The sequence below is a fragment of the Oryzias latipes genome, chromosome 4, assembly GCF_053564925.1.
Source record: "Oryzias latipes strain Hd-rR chromosome 4, Olatipes_Hd-rR_3.1".
In the NCBI taxonomy this organism is placed as follows: Eukaryota; Metazoa; Chordata; class Actinopteri; order Beloniformes; family Adrianichthyidae; genus Oryzias; species Oryzias latipes.
In genome coordinates, this window is record NC_136240.1 from 20,694,603 (window position 1) to 20,718,556 (window position 23,954).

The 23,954-nt window shown below is 36.8% G+C and overlaps 1 protein-coding gene across 8 annotated transcripts in view; it reads left to right on the plus strand.

The window, feature by feature from the left end:
• The first annotated feature begins 791 nt into the window (after positions 1-791).
• The window catches only part of LOC105357257 (contactin-associated protein-like 4), a 137,580-nt gene continuing 114,417 nt past the window's right edge, over positions 792-23,954 (plus strand). For 3 of the 8 annotated variants that reach the window (XM_078946056.1, XM_078946060.1, XM_078946061.1), the window contains exons 1-2: positions 821-1,122; positions 11,454-11,567. In XM_078946056.1, the coding sequence (XP_078802182.1) occupies positions 1,038-1,122; positions 11,454-11,567 (199 nt within the window). In that variant the 5' untranslated portion in view covers positions 821-1,037. Of the gene's footprint in view, positions 1,123-9,963; positions 10,065-11,453; positions 11,568-23,954 lie in introns of those variants that run through there. The other 5 variants (XM_078946058.1, XM_078946059.1, XM_078946057.1 and 2 more) reach the window with 5 other exon arrangements.

Consider the following 23,954-nt stretch of genomic DNA (forward strand, 5'->3'; position numbering starts at 1 on the left):
TGATGTCTCGCTCAAAACTGTACTTCTGGATAGCTCCAATATTGCTCACCATTTTTGATTTGAGGGGCTGTAAGCAAGTGATTATATGTCTTCTTTTGTCATGTCTCAGTTTCCTAAATTAAAGCAAAGAAATGAAATGAAATTAATTTCCATGACATTAAATTTACAAATGTAATACAAAAAATTGCAGTTAAAACAAGTAACTCTGTCCCAACAAAAAAACAATAAATAATTACATGATTAGTCATCGTGTCTCATTATAATTTGTAAATTTACTATTAAACAAACATGATTGATATGAGTTTGTAAGTACACATGAGAGGAAAAGTTTTTTAATCTATCTGAAATAATTCCTTCATTAGTATGAAGAATTATTGTTCTAATGACAGAATTTGGTAATTAAAACTAGCAAAAAAGTTGTTAGGAATTATGAGGAATTGTGAAATTACTTCTCAATGATTGATGGTGACCATGAACACATTTTTTTGTCCTTTGATTTAAGTGTTGAAACTGTGTCTCTGCTGTCTAGTTAAAGACGTATTTCTCATTTACATCATAAAAACATCTGGATTAGAATCTTATTATCAACATAATAGAACAAAGTTAAGAAGGGGACATGGTCCTTGACCTAAACATCAATAATATTCCCAAGAAGCTAAATAAAACAGCGCCATCCTGTCACTCTACTGTAAATAAAAAGTCTCTGAACTCCATTTAACACAGAACTACTTAAGGATCTCTGCAAGCAGATCAGTGCTGTTTATGAACCTCCCGGAGCCTCATGAAACCCATCCTCCCTTTTTTCTTCCCCCTCTCCATCACTTGACGGAGGACAGTCAGTGTGAATGCATCCTTCCTCCTGACTGCTTTCACTCGTTGCTGCAGGCTGTGCTGCAGCACAGCGCACCACAGCGGAGCTGGAGAGGAGCAGAGGAGAGAAGCCAACAGCAGCGGAGAAGAGGAGGAGGAAGAGGGAGGACGCAGCAGATACCCTCCGACAGGCGGGACTACACTCTGCAGCATCCCTTGGCTTCAAAATGTCTCTGGGGAGTGGGAGACTCATTAGGATTATTGCACTCATTGCCTCGCTTCTGTGTTGCTGCTGTGGGACAGAAGGAGAAGGTGAGCAGCTCGGGGATGCCTCCTGAGAAAGATGTACTGTTGTTTGTTGAAGGGAACTTTAAAAAGTCAGGGCTTTGCCAATTAAAAAGGAATTCATGAAGACAGAAAAACATACCTGGATGGTCAGGAACATGTAGCACTTTCAGAAGCTTTTGTCTTTTAGATTCTCATGTAACTCATCAGAGTTCCTTTATCTGGAGCTTAAATGAGCCCCCAGAAAAGTTTATTAACACTTAAGTCATAATCATTCCCTTGATTTAATCATTTTGTATTGATTATAGTGAAACATTCTTTTTGCATTGAAATACTACAAACAGAAACACTTTATTCTGTTTTCTACTTAAAAATTTCACAGCTCTTCTTCCTGATGTTGGACCTGAACAAATATAACAAAAACTAAGAGACTGTTTCAATCTTTTTTTTAATTTTATTTCTTTTGTAGAATCACTCGTTTTCATCAAAGAAAACATATGAAGCACAGAAGAACAGAGACGGGGCTGCGGCTGTGCATCTCCTTTTTTCCTGCTTTGAGACATTTTCTTTCTCTTAGACTTGGAAAAGAAATGAGCAATGTGTCCCAGAAATTTGTCAATTTCGGGGGGGATTTTTCTGTTCATTCTGGTCCGCAGCAGCGGCTTGAAAATGCAGCCTTAACCCTGCAGACCTCCAGCTGCTGATTTTTTAAAAGAAAGCAAATCCCACAAGTTGTCTTTTTTTTGTGTTTTATTTTTGTAATTGATGTTTATGAAAGTTAAAAGGATTCACGAGGTACATGCTGCTGCTATATTACTCAAATATCATTTGAATGTCCCTGAAGTGTAGGTTTTTTAGTATCATTGATTTTATAACTCACCAGTAGAGCCAACTTCATTTCATGCTCTCTGCAAAAACTGCAATAGATCTCTAGGTTTATTCTGTTCTCAAACCCTCGAGTGCATGTTAAGCTGCTTTCTCTTTGGAGGCTTTAATAAATAGCTTGAAGAGCTGCATAGCTGAACTGGTTCAGTGAAAACTCAGACTCAGTCATTTCATTATTGACTGTATTGGAGCCTTTTCATTTACTCGTGTTAATTAGATATTTAGAAATTGATTGAGGAAATGCATTAGTGATCAGGATATAGAGGAAAATAATTGGGGAAGACTGTGATTTCAGAGGTGTTGATTGTTTGGAAAATACTTTAGATCAAGAAAAACCGGGTACTTTTTGGCTCAGTTTGACGGAAATTTAAATTAATTAGGTTCATTGTATTTGTTTACACACAATTTCCATTGTTTTTCTGTAAGAAAATATACATTGTTTGAAACGTTAGAGGCACTTTTGGGTATGGGGGTGGCTTTAAGGCACCTGTTATGAGTAAAATAGGACTGATCACAAAAGGAATAATACTAAAATAGAAAGTCAGACCCTAAAAATATTGCAAACAGAAGCGGGGCACACTTATTTCACGTAGTGCTGGAAATTAAACTTCCACTGTTCTGTTTTATTATTAATTATTTGACTGACTATGTTTCCAAGCTTTAAAAGTCATTATTAGTTCGTTTAAATTTTTTTTTCAATACTGTGGACCCTTTATGGAGATCTCCCAGCAGATGGCACTCATCAACACAAATTGCTTCTGCACCTATTTACAGGTCTGGACTCCCTGACTGAAGCATTCTTGAACCTCACCACCATTTTTTGAAGTGCAAATCTAATAGTCAGGCTAACGGTATTTAAAACTCAAGCTTTTAGGGTTCATTCTTTTTATTGCAATAACCTCATTTCCCTTCTATTTTGTAACACATCTGGTAAAGGCTCACATGCAGCAGCTTGGGTGTTAAAGCCAAGGTAAAGTCACAGTGCATTCAAATGTAAAACATGTAATCAGGTAAGAACAAAAATAAATGAGTTCCAGACAAACAAAAACATGGGTTTTGTAATGTACACACAATCTATTTGACATTGATACCCTGGTACACCAGGGGCCTGTTTCAGAAAGGAGGTTAAGTGTAAACTCTGAGTGCGTTAACCCTGGAATCAGGGAAACCCTGGGTTTTCCGTTTCAGAATGGGAGGTTTGTTAAACCAGAGAAAGCAGAGTAAGTCAAACCCGTTCCTGAAAGAGAGGTAACTTATACTCGGAGTCAGTGTCCATGTTTACTTATGCTGTGAACCTAACCTGGTCGGGAGCAGGTTTTATTCTCCAAACTCAAGGTTTCTGCCAGTCCCCTCCCCTTTTTAAAGACGAAGCGGTATTTTTTGCTTTAACCTTCATTGCCCACATTTCCGTCACACAGAGACGGTCTAAGTGACAAGAATGGCTTGTTCTTTTTTGGAGGACCCAATAGACGAGGAGGCTGCATTAATTCGTAGAGAATTATATTTACCTCGTACGAGGATTTTGAGACCTAGACTCGATTTTTTGTCATTTCCCCATACGTTTTTGTTTGAGCGTTACCGTTTTTCGTTGCAGTCAATTACATATACAAAATGAAAACAACATTAGGTCTTGCTATGTAGATGTTTCATATGTCAAATATTGTCAACAAAGCCTACATCCATGACATGCTCAAATTTGACCTGATTGAATTATGTTTTTATACTTCATTTTTAGCTGCTGCCATGTTCTTTTAATTCCTGCAGGATTGCATCTACATGAAAATGAAATCAGGGACATTGAATTAGATTAATGTAACAATTAATTTTTGGAAACACAATTTGCTAGCACTGCTTACTTTCTTAATCCCATATAAACCTTTTCCACTCGATCAATACAAGGGTAGTGTTGCAGCGTGTGTGTGCTGAGCGGGGTGCGAGTGCAGGTGCAGATGGGGGGGGTGTGAGCACGGAGCGGAGGTGTGTGCGTGGAATATATTGTGTTCGGAGGACGGAGCACTTAGTTAAATAAAGAGAAGGTGTCATTCCCAGAATAACTGTTTTGGAGTCATTCTTAATCCGCTCTGGAGGTTGAGGGTTTCGAACGGGAAGTGAACCCCGAAGGAGAATTCCCTTCGGCCCTGAAGGAAATCTCCCCTGCGCTTCTGACCACGGTCGGTCGGAAAGACGAGAGAAAAGAAAGGAGAAGTCTTCGCGCAGCGAAAGGTTCAACAGTAGACAAAAGTTCGCTTTTAAAAACACAATTGCATGTATTAATATTAAACTGACCAACGTTTGCAAGAGGGGGAGGTTAACAAAAAAGTCCTCTAAACATTATCAACATTAAATGCATTTTCCCCCAGATTGGTTCTGTACACTATGCAGCATTTCATGCATTTACACCAGGAATAACACTTCAAAAGTACACCTAAATATCTCCATTTTTATTTCACTCCTTACGCTATTTAAAAAGTTATTACAGCCAATATTTTATAACAATGATTTAAATGCAAACTTAGGCATTAACTTGAGCAGCTATGTTTTCCACGCTAACTGTCTCTGTTTTGCAGATGCAGCGGTGTTGCTTTTCTTCTGGAATATGTGCTCATATTCACTGTAACTCTGCAGCAGCACGTCAAGTTCAGCTGGCAAAAAATACGCAGACCTCTTTTTTTCACGGTTGCCATGGTGACTCGTGATATCTGCGCTCCATTGATAATGGCTTCTTATAGTCGCTGTGCGCACGCTTAACTCCGAATCAGTCCACTCAGAGTTGATTGACCTAACTCCGATCAGCTTCTCTGAAACAGAAAACTCAGAGTTGTTAATCCCCCGATTGACCAACTCAGAGTTCAAGTTCAACCTCAGAGTTGGTTGAACCTCCTTTCTGAAACAGGCCCCTGGACAGTTCACAGGGTAACAGAGGCAAACAACCACACACCCACATTCACACCGGAGGAACAATTTTGAGCCACTAACCTAAGAAGCATGTTTTGAACTGTGATTTTAAGCTGATGTGCTTAAATAGAGTCTCCACATGCACAGGGAGAGCATGCAGGATCCACAAAGAGAGGAGGTAAGAAGGGTTTAAACCAGGGCATTATTGTTGTGAGGCTAAATTTGTAAAAGTTTATTGCCATTAAAAAAAGGTGGTGGTGGTGGTGGTGGGGGGGGTCACGTAATTATACTCCTCATTTACCCAAAGAGTACATAACATATTTGAAAAATACGAGTCGGTTCAATAGATAAGCAGGAATGTGACTGGCAGTTGACAGCACTGAGCATCATTGTACGGTTTTGGAGTACATGATGCTCTGGAACAGGCCATAAAGGAATATTTTGAGTGAAGTTTAGGAGGGAAGCAATCAACCCCCCATTGCATTGTCAGCACAGTTCAGCACAGATGGGTTGCAGCAAGTAATCCCTCAAAAAATGCTTTCACCAATCATCAAAAAGGGGGGACATTACTCATCAGACAAATGTCAAATTCGAGCTCATCCCAGATAAAGTTTAAAGCAGGCTCTATCAAGCTTATCTGTTGACCTGATATCAGAAAAACACTTAGAACCTTCCTCAACTTTAGGATCTCAATTTCCCAGCTAAGGAAATTTTCTGCTCTACCAACAATGTGAGGCTGTTTCTACCATCACCTGTTTGTTTAAATGTCCATCATTCCCGCTGCCCGAAGGCACACCACATCATTTAGTCAAACATGAGGCGAATGCTGACATGGGACTTACATAAAACCACACCTGACAATCAGATCTTCAGCTGCGTCAACTGAAACTTATCCTGCAGATGGTCTGGAATTAAAAAAGATGGTTCAAGTTTTTTCCTTTTTTTGAGTTCAACATGATGACATATTTAGTGTTTGAAAAGAGATTCATTCAAAAAATCTGTCAATATGTTAATCTAATCCAAGGATTGGGAAAAACAAACGTTTATTTTGCAATTATCAGAACCTATTTACCAGGTAATGTTTCTTTGGTGCAATCTTGAAAAAAACAAATTTGTCTTAATTATAATTACATCAGCAGGATAAGTCAAGTAAGCCTCTCTTCTCCTGTGGATGAGACTGTGGGCTTTGTGGGTGATTGATTTTTTTCATTTTTTTTTTATTTACTGAAGGCTGAGAGAAGAAGTTTTTTTTTTCTCAGAGAGCTCAGAATTCACCTCTGCCCATTCACATCCAGGCAGAGAAAGTTCAAAGAAATTTTGCAGGCAGTTATTTTAAATTTGGATCAGTCAGTGTGCTTCATAACAGTCAAGTCTCATATCCTTTTATGACTTTTATGAGAACTTAAGCTTCAAATGATATTGCATTAAGACGCATGTTGTCTGCAAACAACCAATCTCTTCATTCTTTATTGTCAAATGATGGCACTTTAGAAAAAATTGAGAACAATAAAGACGATAGACTGCTTTTTTTTATCATGTGTTTGGAAAAATCCTAACAGGGTTTCAATTAAGTCAAGGTTACATAAAAGGTGGCAGCAGCTTTGCAGTTCAGCCATGAATCTGGATATATTAGATTAGGGACAAATACTTTAGCAATAAATGTGACAGCAATAAATGTGTAGTTTATTCATCTGGCTTTGTGACCTGTGGGATTCGGTGTTTGCTCAAGGCCAGCTCCCATGTGGAAGTCTTCCTTCCTAAAAACATTTATCAAAGAGCCCTACAGTTATGTCAGATGATTTGTTGTCGAGCCAAGAGTCGCCCACATCCAAAAGGGGAGGGTCATCATTCCCTGTCAATCACAAGTGCCTCCGCAAAGTCGAGATTTATTAGCAATCGACAAAAACTCTTGATGTTAATGTGAGGTCATACAGATCACTGCCAGTAGGAAAATCTGTACACTGTTCAAGCTTAAAAAAATTCTGAACGGTAGATCAATAGTCAAGTAAGAAATGTCAAAATCAGCTGCTGTTGGTTATTTTTGATGAAGATTTAATGTTAAGTAAGAATCCTTACCCAAAAAAATGAGTTCTATTAGCAAATATGAGCTTGATTTGAATAAATGAATAAACGTGTGCATTAAAAAACTTAGTCTGCAATTCCTCTAAGGGGTTTTAAAAACAGGTAGTATACCGCTACATTGAGACTACTGAGGTTGAAATTGAATTTGTTTTTGGAAGACTGAATTCATTCGTGTAGTAAGGAGCCTTTAAAAAGATTGGGATTGCCTGATAAAAACCAGAGAAATATGCATTTGTTCTTTCTTCTAACTCAATCTCTTTATTTGGATAAAAAGGACAAATGCTCCACTTGTTCCTGCTTGTTAAAAAAAAGTCAGAGTGACTTTCTGAAAGATTTTGCAGAAGTCACTAAAAGCATTAGATTACTTGGCAGTGTGACAGTACAGACTCTCTTTTTTATAAAGTTACTCAAAATTGAGAGCAAAAATTACAAAATATTCAACGCCAGTGTTTGTGGGATTTGTTGCTTATCTATTTCAAAAAGCAGTCTGAATGGAAATCCTAAACTAAAATAAAACAAATTCATGCTTACTGTTCTCACAAAGCTGGATGGTTACTAGTCTGAGTTAGTTGCTGTGCTAATTTACGGAGTGTCTAAATCTATAATTAAAAAATTCAGTGAACAGGAAATTTCCCAGAAGTCTCTGTTAAAAATGAGTGTGCATCAATGCTCACTAGATTGGCGAATATTTGGGGACTGGAAAAAAAATTGTTAGTTTTCATCATCAGAACACAGTGGATTCATTAAAACTCTTTGTATTTATTTCTTATTTATTTCATATTTATTAAATTTTTACTCCTTACATATTTTAAACTTAATTTTTTATAGCACTTTTCCTGTAAACACAAAGTGCTTTGCACTAAAAACAAAACAAAGCAAATGATATAAAAAAAAAAACGAAACCCTTTCACACCTCCCACCCCCTTGCTGATGGGGATAGACAAGGAAATAGGCTAAGCACGATAACAAAATTTTGGTTGTTTAATAGTTTGGAATTTATATACAGTACAGACCAAAAGTTTGGACACACTTTCTCATTCAAATAAATGGGAAGGTGTGTCCAAACCTTCGGTCTGTACTGTATATGTAAAAAAGGTAGTGTGGATGTGTCCAAATTGCATTAAAATTCAGGACATTGCATGGACATGGGAGTGGGAGAATTTAGACATAGTGAGGCTGTGGACCTATCCGGATTAACAGGTTTATCTGAAAAACTGCTGAGCATGTTTCTAAGTTATTTCACCTGGTAGTCTACAGAATATGTCAGATTCACAATTTCTTTTCCACATTTATGGATTTCATCTGGTTGTGAATAGACATGTTTTTTCTATGCCAGTTCCATGTTAGTTTTGTCATTATCTGCCTGACTGCTGCACCAAATTAGTCTTCAGAAATCTAACCTTTTGACAGTGTTTGTTAACGTGTAAAAATAACTTGACAAATGTATGACTGAGGAAGCCTGTTTCCTCAAAGACTAACGAGAAATACTGCTTCCTCTCAAAACAAGCTAAAAGAGAAAATTCCAAATGTATTCAAAAACAGGGCTAAATTCAAGATTCTTTTTTACATGTTGAAAAGTTTTATTTTACAACTTCAGGGACAACTATAGTTTTGATTTAATGGTCTTTTTCTTATTGACTTTACATCAAGTTTTATTTTTCTTAATCAATGTGTGAACTGAGCTCCAGCTTCAATTGGCAGCTATTTAAATCCGAGTTGGAATTCAGCCAGCACTATTCTTAGGTATATGTGGGGGTGTTTATTGGTGAGCCTGAAACACTATTGGATGATGATCATGTTCTTTTTGGAGGAAGGTGCCTCAAAGTTATATATAGGGCAGCAAATGGTTCAGTAATACAGAGCTACTTTTCTCAGACCTGGAAAAGCTGTCTCAGGGATTAGTGGAGTCCGAAAGTGATCCGTCCTTTCAAAAATCTCTTTTTGGGCCACATCTGCTTTGAAATCAACCAACTGCATCTGGAAAGTCCACTTAAAGTGCAATGTGACTCTCTTTGAAAACAACCCAATCTGCGATGACAAACAAGCTCTGCTTGAAGGCAGTGAGCTGGTGTTGAAATGGTTGCTGACACTGAAAATCAGTTCATCAATAAAATCGACAAAAGACATCATGCTGTCCGTCAACTTGTTCCTGCACCAGTGGGAAGTGTGCAGATCTACCTTTGACACTTCAAGTTGTTGCTGAAAAGAGCAGACAGCTGTCACAGCAGTTCACAAACTGAATTATCCTTTCCCTGTGGCCTCACTTTCATAATTTTGAGTGATATCAACCAAAAACATGAAATAGTGTTTATTAGAAAAAAATGATTGGCCTTTTTAGAGAAAGATACTACCTTCTAATGGACCAAAACTAAGCTCTGCAAAGGCAGGCTGTTCAGCTTACATCTTAGAATTGTTTGATGCTGGTAAGAAGAAGATGCCATGCCGAAGCTAGTTTTCTGCAACAATCTAGTCTCCAAGTGAAAGATCAACCCATATCATTTGGCATGACTAGATGTGACACTAAAGGCTCTCTGAAATGCTGAGATATTGGCATAAAGGGCCTGCTGTCATTATAGTCAATCTACTTTCTCATGCCAGGCAAAAAACAAAATGTCTTTTGTCCTGCTTTAGCTTTTTTTATTCGTGCTCATGTAAAGTAAGTTGGAGTATCAAGCTCAGGCTAAGTTGAGTTTCCATGTTGAAATACAGGCAAACTTTATAGTAGCTTTAGTTTTGTATCTGATTTGCTTAATTCTCTCAGAAATTTGTAGAGGGAACAAATGAAGTGAATGGCTCGGTGGATCAATAAACAGACATGATAACTGTGCCAAAGAAAGACCCTGTAAATGCCATAAAGAACCAGAAAGCAACAAGAGAGGATCTGGCAAAAAGTCCCCCCACCAAAAAAAAAACCAAAAAAAACAATCCAGGATCGTAAATATTCAGACAGGCAATAACTGGAAACATAAACAGCTGTGGAAGATTAAACACTAAAACCTGGTGTGCAGTGAAAGAGGGAGAGGTTACAAAAGCAGAACAGAAATGTCACAGTTAAGGAGGACACATACAGCACTGTCTGCTTTATTTGAGCTGGAAACATCCCACAGGTTTGTTTGATTGTGTTGAAACACTAGAACATGCACCTTGTCATTGTATGTAGAAAGTAGGGAGACACTGAAAGGATCCTTTAAGATAGGAGACTGCGGCTTGTTGAGTTTCAGGGATTTGATGGGAGCTAATAAAGGAAACTACTGATTGGGTTTTTGGATGTAGTGGATTGCTGAAAAGGATATGTTTGCTTAATTATTTTACTTATTTTTTTATTTCAGTAGTCAGTACCTCACTCTGACTCGCTCTCCTGCACAGCAGTTGACAAACATGCACTTTAAATGTTGGTTAGAAACCTGCAAGTTGAACCCAAAAGAACAGAACAGAACTGAACACAAAGCTTTTCTTATAACCATAAAATAAATAACATTTTTTAAAACTGCTTTTTTTTTTTTTGTCCATTAACAGGTTAAGTTCAGTGTCATATTATTTTGTTTGTTTTATTTTGTTGTGGGATTTCTTTTTGTCAAATACTGTAAATTTGAAAGAACAATTTCAGTTTGAAAATGCAATTTAACTAGCTCAGTGTAAATTAAACGGGATTTAATGTTGACCCCAAAAGGCATTAAGCAGGCTTAGAAAATGGATGGATAAATGAATTGATGAAAGAATTAGTCTTTAAATATATTCAGATATTTTTTATTAACATATGTCAATGTAACTGTCTTGTTTTTTTTAAACTTTGTTTTAAACTTTGCCAGCTGTAATTGTAACAAACTTTGAGCAAATGTATTGACTCAACCTTTTACAGCCTGAAACCTCAATGTACTAAACAATATTTCAAACAATATAAACTGTGTATTCCATTGCTTTCTGCAACGTATGTATTTCCCAAAAGAATTCTGACATTCTCAGACATTATACTTGTATTATTTTATTAAGAAATCCAAGATTTTAACCCAGCTGTCACTAGGCAAGATGTACTCTGTACTCTTACAGTTTAATATGTTTACAGTAGAGTCCCATTGGACGCAGCCTGGCCACAGGACATATTTATATTGACAATGATATTTCACATCTTCAGAAAAGCCATTTCCCTTCCATTTCACACATTGCAGGGATGCATTAACAAAAACAGATTAATAGTCACTTTTTGATCTTAAAGTTCTACAAAACTTGATTATTTATCCTTGACATTAATAGGGGCTTGAACAGGTTTCATGTTGCTATGTTACAGAAACCTTTAATAATAGTGTCCTTTAATGATGAATAAACCAAAATTTAAGCTAGTTTTCGCTGTAAACTTAACCCTTAAAAATTAACTTTCCAATGAGGGTTGGAGTCAAACTTAATTCAGGTTAAGACAGTAGAAATGTGATTGCATAATGGCCTCAGTGAGCTTGTGGTTTGAAGTTTAAAAACTTCTTTTGTGTTTTGTGATCCGTCAGCAGAGGTTTGTGACAAGCCGCTGGTGTCCAGGCTGCCACCATCGTCTTTCAGAAGCTCTTCTCAGCTGTCCAGCAGCCATGGAGCAGCTTTTGCAAAAGTCAACAGAAGAGAAGGTGAGAAGTTCTTCATTTATTTACCAACTCTGCTGTATCTTGTTTATACTGGCTTAAGTCGTGATTAAGATGATCAGAATGATCAGTTGTTAACGCTTTTTTTTTGTTATTCCTTTTTTTGTTGGCTACTGAAATTTCCATTTCATTGTAGTTGGATGTAAAAACAGAATCAGGCGTGTGCTGAGTGAGATCAGCATGACGTTGCAGCTTGCAAAAAGAACAGGGCCACCAAATGCCAAAGTAATTTATAGTATTCAACAACTTTCTTCTACTTAAGTTTACGACACAACATTTAAAGTTCACTTGGCATAATGTTTTTCATCAAAGATGTTTTTATGTGGCAAAATTCATAGATTTCATTTGTAAAACTACGCTGTCTTTTTCTATTTCTCGAAAAAAAAAAAAAAAACAACTTTGAACTAAAGTAACTTTTATTTGGATTATCAGAAGAATGTTTTATCTTGCAGGGCTTGATTTTTGCAAGGCTGGTAATTGGTATGTACGGTAAAGCCTGCATTATCTACTATTCTTATACCTTAAATTTTACAATATCTATTTGTAGACTAAAAAATTAAAACATTTTTCATTTAGTAGAAAAATATATTATTTTTAGAAGCCATAGCCTATATCAAGGAAGAAATGTTTTTTTTTCTGGAAAAAAAACAAAGATCCAAAAATGGTAAAAAGTACAGCTTATGAATTTAGCATCCACTACACGACTGTGTGAATGACTGAAAGTGCCATTTTGGTCTCAAACAGGCATAAAAGACAAAAATCCTTTGTACTTTGACTTTCACAAAGACATTCAAAGTTGTTTCTCTCAATATTTATTTCTCTTTTCTCTGTCCTTTCCTGTCACCAATAAAATATACATTCATACTGTTAGATTTGTTATGTGTAGTTAACTTCACATTTTGCCAACACCATAAATCTCGGGTCACAGCTGGCCGTGTTCTCCGTGACATACGTTTCTTTGAAGCTGAATGACCTCATCTGAATTCTTAACTTTCAACTGATATCCGTACATTAAAGCGGTGTGGATCAACATGATGTACATTTGCACTGCAGGCAGGCTGACATAAGTAATCTTATTAAGTCTCCACTTTAGTATTTGGGTCAAGAAGGGAATAGAAGAGTACCCTTGGAAAAGATGTAATGTTAACTATTGTCGTCACTTTTGTATTTGTTCATAACCTGAAAAATGGGTTAATGCCATTGTAAATTGTTTTTGGTTTTTGTCTACTGGCATGAACAGTAAACAACCTCTGAACAACAACAACAAAAAGTTGCAATGTTCAGATCACTCACAAAACGAGCAGCCACCTTCATAATTACTGTTCCAGTCAGGGGGGCCCAAATCCAAGCCTCGAGGGCTGGCCTCCTGCTGGTTTTCCAAAAACCTGTCTCATCTGCTGCTAATTACCTGGATCAGGTGTGTTTAGCCAATAAGGACCTTCGATGGCTGGTTGGTTGGAAACCATGTCGGAAACCGGCCCTCAAGGCCTGGGTTTGGGCACTTCTGGTTTATACCCATCAACACTCCAATGTTCTTCTTTGAGGTTCATCATATGGTAAACAGCGATGCTTTCATATTTTCTTTAACATGTTCTGAAGTTCTGTTTTCTCAGACTGCAGTTATCATTCTTTTTTTTTCTCTTACAGCAATAACTTTTTACATTTTCCAGAATGTGTTTAAAGCTCTGAACAGTGGAGAGGGTCAGTATGTATACAATCAATTAAAAAAAGTTTTGTACTACTTAAAACTGTATGGACTTGGGTGGTTGTGGGTTAAACTTTCAAGAAGCACCTGCAGTGTTTAGAACAGGCTGAGGAGAATGCAATGTACCTTGACCACATCTCTGCCTTTTTTGTCTGAGATTTGCTCCAAGGCAGTGATGCATTTCCCTTGGTATTGGAGAGAATCTATGCCTCTGCAGGATTTTGAGTACAAAAATATCAGTGGAAAAAGTCCACAAAGTGTATTTTACAAAGACATGCAGCTATGTACCAACATCCACTCATAACATAATCCAAGACACAAAAAAAAAACACCCCCAAAAAAGATGTACTTTGTAAATTAAAAAGAGTCTCTTCCACTTTTCTAGACACCAAAAATGTCATTTACAAACTTAAACTTAAAAAACAAGTTCTGTCATATTGTCAGCAGCTATTAGGAGCAAAGCGAAGCAAACACATCCTCCCTTCATTCACAATTTATCCTACTAGATGACAATTGATATTCACGTTTCCAGCTTTTACTGGCTTACAGGGTTTTTAGCAAAAGTCACTGTTCCCTGGTTGTCTTCTGTTGTGTGTGTGTATTTACATTCATCTGTACCTTCCAATAATTGCTTTAAATGGGTCATGAAGGCTTAAGCCACATATTGTGATTTACAAGAGGACGGTGCTACTGTTAATTGTTTTCTTGGTTTTTGAATAAATAAATAAACTGATGAAAATGGTATTTTAACACATTTTTGTAGCATTGTTCTCATGATGGAAGACACATGTAAAGAAAATTAAGCTTAAAACTGGATTTCTCAGTATTTCTTTACTCGGACCGTTGTGAATCAGGAGTAGATGAAAAAAATGGTGTTTGAAAAAGCTTGTAGCTGGGATGTAGAAGCTACAATCGGTTGACCATAAACTCCCTGTTCCGCTCCATTCTGATACATTCACTTTTAGACAGCTAGATCCATGTACATCTTTGTTTTCCTCATTTGAGCTGGTATCCGGCTCAAAACTGTACGACTGGATAGCTCTACTGTTACTCGCCAGGTTTGTTGCATCGGTAAGGTTAGATTGGGGGTGTGAGGGGGCTGTAAGGTAGAGGAAGAGTGTAAACAGATGACGATGATGACGATGATGGGCTTACTCTGTGCCAACAGACCCGCCCACAACTCAGTGGCAACTTTTTAATGAACTACTGCAGCTCTGAGAAACTATTGAAGAACTCTAGAAGACAACACAGGTGTTTTTTTGATTTTGGCTAAAAATGGCCTAATCATGAAGAAAGCTGGGAACCCTTTTATAATAGATAAAAAGATTAGAGTGAGACTTTAAAAAACTTTTTTTTTATTGAGGCTTAGTCAATAGCTGGAGTGCTCAGTCTGCCAGTAGTGTCACCTGTGCATCACAATGGGCTACTAGCCTACTAGAGCTTCTCACTGTTTTTTCTCATTGCTTGTTTGCCGCTCCCTGTCTTAATTTGTGGTTAATTGCTACCTATTGTTCCTCTGTTAGCTTTCTTAAGTAAGGTGATAAGTTGCACACCACAACACCATAGATGACACCATCTGATGACCATAAGGACAAAGCAAGGTAGTTTGCAACTCTTGTGAAATAACTTTTTGATCTTTTTCTTTAAAAGCTTCTGTAGTCATCTCTTTTATGATTAAAACACATGAGAAGTGAAAATAGCCAAGCAAAATAGATTTCTGAAGAAATCTTTTCCAAGGGTTTGTGGTTTTGTGGTGGTTTGCACCAACCCCTGGAGCAAAAAGGTTCTCTGTTTGAATCCCTGCTCAGAATTTTCTGTGTGGAGTTTGCATGGTATTCTTGGGAACATGTTGCTTTTTCAGGGTGCTCCAGCTACCTCCAACAGTCAAAAACATGAAAAAAAAAATGTTCCATGTTGACTCTAAAATTGATCCTCAAGAATGAGTTAGCCTTGTGGGAGCTGGAATGGACTTTAGATGCCCTAAACCACACTTAGAATGAAGCAGGTTCAAATTTGTTGTATGTTTTATTTTTACACCACAAAAACAGGAATTGGTTGAGTAGCAACTTAAATATTTCTGTAAACTCTATTCACACAGATTTGTAATCTGTTATAGTCTAACACTAAAGATTTAAATTGATATTATTGTTGAAACAACTTTTTTGTGTTTTTGTTTATATGATTTTTAAAACATTTATTTAAAATCCTTTATACACAAAAGAATCAGCTTCTCCACAGTAAAGAGAAGGCAAGTTTGAATTACTTTTCATTAAAGAATCTTGTGAAATCCTCCAACTCCTTCCTGATACCTTTTTATTATTTTTTTGTCCATCCACTCAGGGACTGGCACTGGTTGGAATGTTCTCACATGGTGGCCCGTTAATCCCATTAAAGCATCACAGAACTGCCTCCATCCAGAGCTCCACATCTTACTGTACATGGCCTGTTTGGCAGTCTGCTGCACAGCGCAGCGCTGAAAAAAAGAGGCAGGCTGCCCCACACTTGAATAATTCATTAAGCTAGGAAGTGGTCTGGCACTGAGAAGTGTTGGTCCCTCACACTACGCCGAGGTCCAAAAAAGACTGGATCGAAGCCAGTCAGATGAGCATTGGCAAACACCAGCCGGAGCTCTGAAGCAGAAGGCTCTGACTTAAGTAATGATAGATAACTAGAACACAGACTCCTTTTATAAGAGTTAGTTTATACCAAATATTTAAACCGCATTCTAGATGAATCCTAACTTGGTTAGTTCCATGTGATTTTAGATGACTGAGCTCTCTGAATATATTAGGAAAGGCAAATTACAGTAACTACATGTTCTCAATACGTAAATAAAGCTGCTGTCTGGAAAAAAAGTGAAAGTTAAAATATTCAAGATTAAGAATCACTGTGGAAACTAAATCTGTGGTGTGAAATATACACTTTAGGACAGAGGATTTCCTGAAACTTTTAATCTAAATGTATATGTGAAGCAATCCTCTGGGCTGTGGCAGCCAGTGGAAAAAAAATGCAAATGGCATTCGTCTCCAAGGATGTCCAAGAAAAATTCAAATCTTAAAATAATTGTTAATTTCTTCACATGAGTAGGAGCACCCCATCTTTGTGTCACTGGAATTTTAAACATTTCCTCCATATTTAGGTGGTTCCACCCTCCCTGAATCTATTTTTAGTTCGGTTTTTGTGAATCAGAGTGAGCAAAAACTGTGTTTTCAGAGGTTGGGGATGTATGAATCTGTGCTGTGCATGGTTAGAAAGACATTAGAATAAGATTTTTTTTTCTTTTCTTTTTTCCCCTAAATTTCCTGCATCTCACCTCCACTTCTATAAAGTTATTTTATTTCAGTTATTTGGGGTCAACCTTCTAAAAATCCTTGTTTGAGTTGTCTTATTTTTCCATGTTGCATTTTTTATTTTTTTTTATCTGCCCTACAAGGGACTGGCATCTCATCCAGGGTATACCCTGCCTTTGCCCAACAGTTGCTGGGATAGGCACCAGCAACCCCATGTCCACTAAATGATTTGAGTAGGTTTAATGAATTAAAATGAATAAATTATATTTTTATCATGTGACCCGGACGAATGCTGTTAATTCTAATTCTTTTTTTTAATCTGTAGTTTTACAGTAAAGTACACAGTTATTTCAAAGTCCTTTATTGAATTTACAGAGCATTGGGGGTAACTTGCATTTAAAAATTTACAGTTTGAGTTTTGCTGTAATCACTATATTTCAATAAAGTGAATTCTGCATTTTATTACAAAATACACAAATGATTAAGTAATAAAGTAACAAAAAATAAAAAGGCAACTGTTTCATTAAAAGTCTTGCAGAGATTGGAAATGACCTCCAAACCTATTGGTCAACCTCAAAGAAAGACATCAGGCTGTGGTGTCCTCGCAATAAGCAGTACCCTTTTACATCCTAAAATTCATGCTCCACATTTTAAAAGAACCCAACTGTTGGGTGTGAGAAACAATTGGAGTTTTGTTGAGTTAGGTCTACGGCAGAGAAAAGGCTAAGCGTAGAGATGGCTGTCGCTGTAGCTTTAAGTTTCACTCTTTCAGTTGCCATTTCTACAAAGTTCTCCAATGGAACTGTGAGCTCCATGAAATATAAAATATGTTTTGACTCAGACCATAACATCAACTTTGGCTTGAAGTTTGTTCAGGCAAATTCCAGAGGAACTGTAGGCTGGCCTCTCAAGTCTCACTTGTCAACAGACCAGTAACGTCTCCACAGGCTGTCTGTGTGCTGCATTTCTGTCTATCGCAGACAAACGCCATTTCCTGCTTCCTTTTTCACTCTGCTACATTTGTCCCTATGCTTTTGCCTTCACTAACCATTGCTTAGCATTTCAGGAATTAATTATGCCTCCATGTAAATCTCACCTGTCATGAGCTTATTTTACATCCAGACAGTGCCAAACTGAAGCTTCCACAAATCATGATGGATCCTCACCTGTCCATTGATTCAATATTAGGAAGATTAACAATAAACACTAACAAAAATGGAATTCTGCCTGCCGGCAACGGCTTTTCAAAATTGTTTCTTTCTATCGTATCACAGCCACTTATCTTGTGTCACCTGAGAAACTGATTTTGCACAGCACTTTGCCGTCTTTTCTTGCTTTTTAATTGAATCTACAGCCAAATATCAGCTGCAGATATTCCTCACCAAGACTGCAAAGATGGGTTTAAACTAATCACATCTATATTCAGTAATTTTTATAATAAAAATTGATCTTGGCATTTTTTACATTATATTTTAATGTCAAATCATTCATAAATCAAATTGCAACTGTCTATGAGCTAACTATGCCAACCCGTATTTATAACTGAGTCACATTTGGACTGACAAAAAAACAGAGGTAACCTCGTTCTATGTTGTAACCAAATGTTAAGGGCACCATTTAACATTTATAGGCAAAAGTTAATGGGTGTGTTTAACATGTGAACCATTTCTGCATTTCAATAGGACATATTAATAATTGCACATTGAAACCCCTTAAATAACACTGGAATAAGCTTGGAGAGCTCATCAATCTCAGCCATCATGGCCTGGAAGTGAAGGCATGACATTAACAGCGAACTGTGGGTTTAATCTACCAATGTGGAAGATGCTGTAAAATCCTGTATTGATCTTTGTGGGATGTTTATGTGCCACCTCTGCCCCCCCAGAGTCCAATTTAATGCTACTCTTCATCTGCTGAAATTGCACAGCTCCTCCACTCAGATCCTTTTAATCTTAGGCGGGTGTCTTTTCATAAATCTAATTACACGAGTAAATATTACCTGATGTCTTGACGAAAAGCAGCTTAAAGCCTCTCATCCTTGCGTCACTTTATGCTGCTTATCGAGCCATCACCTAATGTACTGGAAATATTTGGAGTTCCTAATTTATGTCAGTTCATTGAAAAAGGTGACATCTTTATGCCATGGCTGTTCTCCAATTTACTACTGATACGAAGCAATCTTTTTTCCATGCTTTAACTGCTCAGTTAGTCTAAAGTAATATACGATAACAAGAGTATATTTTCAAGGGTGGATTTGTAAAATGATTTAGTTTGACAGCAAACATGCATAGATGAAGATCCCCAATTTCATTTAGAAAGAGATCAGCGGATCCCAATTTCATCTGAAGACTGAAACTGTGCCCGGTTCACGTTGCCACATGGGTGATACTCATGGGAGACACCGTTGGTGGCAAATCAAAGGAAAGTAACATCTCAAATTTCATGCAGTGCTCCACCAAAGCAACTTCAGAAAACTATTAACCCTTGTGCTATCTTGGATGACCCCACCCTTACTTTGACGTGTTATTCCTACCATGATAAAGGTGGAAAGATTTCATGTAATCCATGGACACCAGTGAAGATCACAAATCCTTGAAGAAAAAAGGTTCAGAGCACTGTCTAGTGGGTCTAGATGACGCGTTTAAAGCGTTTAAAAATACGGTTATAAAAACTTTCATAGCTACACGTGAACACAAACGTTTTGAACAGATAGGCTCGAAATGGTCATTTACACAGGTGTATATAGACTTCTTTGGATGGGGTCGCTTGAACGCGCATTTGCAGAGGGCGGTGTGAACGTAGCTTTAGAGAAATTTCCTGGAATCATTCTTTAACATCTTCAGTGGCCTCACATGCCCTCTGACAGGAGGCATTGCCACAGGAGGAAGAAAGACTTCTCATTGTAATATTAATGGTTCCTTACCAATAAATGGAAAAACTCTGAACTTTCAAGGTGGCAGAAACTGTGTCTTCCACTTCTCTATCAGGTAATTATAACAGGTTAAAGATTTGTAGTTGCCACCATGTTTTTATGATATGAATAAATATTATGAAATGCATTTGTATTTTCTTTTTATTTTTACAATATTGTATTGTGAAAGTTGCCATGAGGAATGTAAATAAGAGGATGGCCTTTAGATTCAATTAATTTAAAATTCTATTTCTGTCAGAAGTCAGAGCTAAGTCTCCCCCTCTGGTCACCAGCGGGAACCATCTCCAGAGGTCTAACCACACTACATCCAGGTGTGTGGTTAGAACCATCCACACCCAGCAACTCCAGCGCACATTTCCTGGATGCCGCACACCTAACTCTCATTTACTCAAACACCGCATACCTAAACACTGTACTGAACTGAGCTCAGTGCGAAGTATTGTTTGTACCACTCTGTCTTCATTATCAAGTGTTGTATTTGAACCTGATCTTCTGTCTCCTGACCCTGTTTCTGACTCTGTTTGCCTGCGACTTGCCATGACTCTCACCTGGATCCTGACTACCTCTGTCTCTTCTCTGATGCTTTCATGTCTGCCATTGACCCCTGCCTGACCCTGATTTAGCTTTGTGGACTTTTGGCTGAGCTAATAAACCTGCTGCATTTGACTGTTCTTGTGACAATTTCAATATTTAAAAAATATTACAATTTGCTCCCCCTAAATAAATTTTTTTTTTTTTTTTTTTTTTAAACATTTAAACATGAGGATAAGCCCCTTGAGATGCAACATTTCAAGAGGGGTCCTCTGTATCAGATGTTTACAAAAAAGACGAGGAACAAAAAAGTGGCTACTTTCTTCTGAATATGTCATTTTTAATAAAAAAAACTTCCTTTACATATATAATTTTGTTTTTAAAGTGCCACATAAAATGCCACAAATATTTAGTTGTGTCTGGTTATTCAACAATAATATTAAGGCTGTCCATTTTTTACAATACGAAAAAGTAAAAAAAAAAATATTACTCTAATCTGGTACAGCAATGGTGAACTTGGAAAAAAAGAAACTACATTCTGCCAGTTCAACCATTTTGTTTGAACTTACAATCAACAGAAACTTACAGAAAAAAATGCTGACATATGAAATGTTCTAAACCCACTGAAACAAACGAATTGCTGAACAAGAAGTCTATTTTGTCATCAGTTTCACAATGTACATGATGTGTTTTTTTTCCATCATCTTTAACTTCAATTGGTGTTACTTTATTTTTGTGTCCACTTGAAAGATTTTGAATATCTATTGAAATGACTGCTATGTCTTTCATCTTTTAAAGAATGCCAAATTTGACTAACTTTTCACAGCGTTTACCATTTAGAACTAATTTTAATGTTAGCTGAAAGGCAGATGCCGAGTTAAAATCTGCTCCAAATTTAGATGCTCCAAATTTAGATGACCCTGGTGACGTGTGGCTGCTTGCTGTGAAACCTTTCAAAAGTCTTATTGTGATTGCTGATTATGTTGGAGTTTTATCAGGGGCAATACATGAACTCTTTTCAAACCCTCAATGATTTACTTTAAAGTTTTTGTTCTATGCTCATTCCCTTTTTCATGAAAAGTCACATCACCTCAAGACACCAGACATTTTTGGCTTGTGCTCTGAGCCAGGAAGGAGCATCCAAAATAACTTCCTGATAGTTTTCTTGATGTTGGCCCACATAAATCAAGTTTGATTGGCAGCAATGACATATTTACTAGTGCTGAAATGCACTAGTTTTGAGAAAGTTGGAAAACGATAACTAAAAGTTTTGGATGAATGTGGTCTAATTTCTGCTGTTACTACCCAGGTCTTTTTATATTACGTATCCATTGAGTTTACTTTTTAAACTTAACAAGTTTCAAAATTTTGAGCGTGACTAAATTAAGCTACAACCTCCATAAATAAATTATCTTTCTATGTTTCTTGATATTAACACCCATTGGAGTAGTGCTCTATTTAAATTCTGTATCCTTTAAAAACTCAGTCCAGATGACAGCCCCTAAACCTACTACTATGATGTATCCTTACTAGTTTACATTAAACTTCTTAAATCGTGTCACATGCACAAATTTTCGTGTAGACTGTATTTTCTTTTATTTTATGTTTTGGCAATATTTTTTGCTACGGTAATATGTTTAAATATTGCGAAGATAAATAATGCCCATTTCAAGTTTTATGACATTTTTCAGATTCAAAGATTAAAAAAAAAACAAGTCTCCTATTATGCATCTAGTTTCTACATTTTCTCCTTCCAGTTCTGGGTTGTAGTGAGGCTAGAGTCTATCACAGCCGTTATTTATTAAGAACTATACCTTGCCAATATTGTGACTTTTTTTAAAGGGCCAGACCTGCAATATGGAGTACTGGAAAAGCAGATCTATTTGAAAACCCACACAATTCAATTTTTATAGGGGATCAAAACAATATCTGTGCAGTCTGTTACAAGCATGCTCCTATATGAAGGAGAGGGAGGCACATTTTACATATGATTCCACCCATCGGAATTGTTTGATATATTCATTTTGTCATCTTAAAAGAAAACTTTCAATCTGTCGAAGTCCTCATGTTGGCTTGGCTGCATTATCTTGAATAGATAGGCTTCTAAAGCAATGCTCAAACCAATATTCTGGTAGATGTGGGACACAAGGATGGCATTCTGAAGGCTACATGTTTTGAAATGTCATTTTCTCTCCATCGTGCACCATCCTGCCATCATGTCTTAGGCTTTTATATTAATGTATGAAATCTGCCACAAAGGCATAAAAATGATAAACATTCAGGAACAATCACTAAAATAGAATTGAGTGTGAGGATTGGCACAAATGTGAGCATTGTCTTGCATTTTGTTGTGTCTCCAAGTAATTGTGAACTTATGGCACTGAAATTACTCGTGTCCTCCCCATTGCCTAGCAGAAAAGTGGTGGGTTCTTAGAAATCCTCTCAAAATCAAGTCTCAAGAACTCATTTGGAATCGCTTGTGTTCATATTGTCATCGATTATATTTTCATGATTGATGGTTTAGCTGCTCATCTTTTATCACAAAAATGGAGAATTTCAAATCTTTTCCTGTAAACTATTATTAGCGTTTTTTTAGAAGATGCTGTGTTTCGTATATATCTGGCAGCAATAGTCATGCATTTTCTCTAGTGAGAAACCATGAACTAAATACAATTCAAATACAAGTACAACCTCTGCAAATACATTTCAAGCTAAAACTTTTTAAATGTTGGAAACATATATAGCTGGTAAAAGTCTTGTTCATGATTGCATGTGTCACTTACCCCAGCTACATTTAGGTGACGCTGAAATAAATCCGCAATGTTTGCACTTCCATATGAACGTAGTTTATACCAATTCAGGCTGGGTATAAGTTGCACCCTTGAAAATAGACAAGACTTTGTCTTTTTTTTGGCAACTTTATTAACCCTGGACAGCGTATATTTTTATCTTTTGTACTTTCTTCTGAGGCAGCTAGAGCAAGAAAAGAAACGTGATGGCATACACATCGAAAGCGCATCTATATCCTGCACATGCGCACACTGCAAACATGGTGACATTGTGCTGCGTCTAACAAGTATTTTCAAAATAATTAAGTAAATAAACGTTGAAATTTTTTGCTGCAATATATACATACATATAATGCATTATAGAACAAGCTGCATTTTCATCACAAACTCCACTGGAAGTGTGGAATAAATCAGGTTAGAGCTTTTTATACTGTCAGTCGTTTGTGTGATTAGCTTAAATGAGAATTGAACCTTCATTTAGATCAGTTGGCAGAACATCACTTGGAATATTAACATCAGCTCCAAGTGGCGTATTTTTGTCAGACTTTTGTTCCCTCCTTGATTGGGGTCTTCTTCAAGTGGACAGGGAACAAAATGTTTCATTAAAATGTGTCATTCAAACTTTTATGCTGGAAAGAATTATCTTTAAATCCACTTTTACAACTTTAGAGCACCCGTCTGTGAGAACATCCATGTAATTACTCCCAAAATTCCCATTATCCTTATGAAATAATTGGTTGTAGTAATGTATGGTAATTTAAATGCCAATCAGAGCAAAGCTACTTTACTCATGACTTAAACTGTTACATGATGGTTAAAGTATGTGTTGTCAGGATGATTTAAAAAAATAAAAATAAATAGTAATAATAATAGTAATGATAAAAAAATTATAACAACAAAAATTGATGAACAATTTGTCAAACATGACTCGAGTCCTTTTTTAGACGGTTTTCAACATATTCACTTTATAAGACAGACTGAGTATTATTGCTACAGACTGAGTATTATTGCTTTCCGCTCCAACTAAATGAAGTCAGTTCAGTTTGCGTTTTTCCCGAAATAGATGCCGACATGTTGGAACCAGACATCATTTGTTAGTGGTTATTGGTCTAAATCGGTATGAGT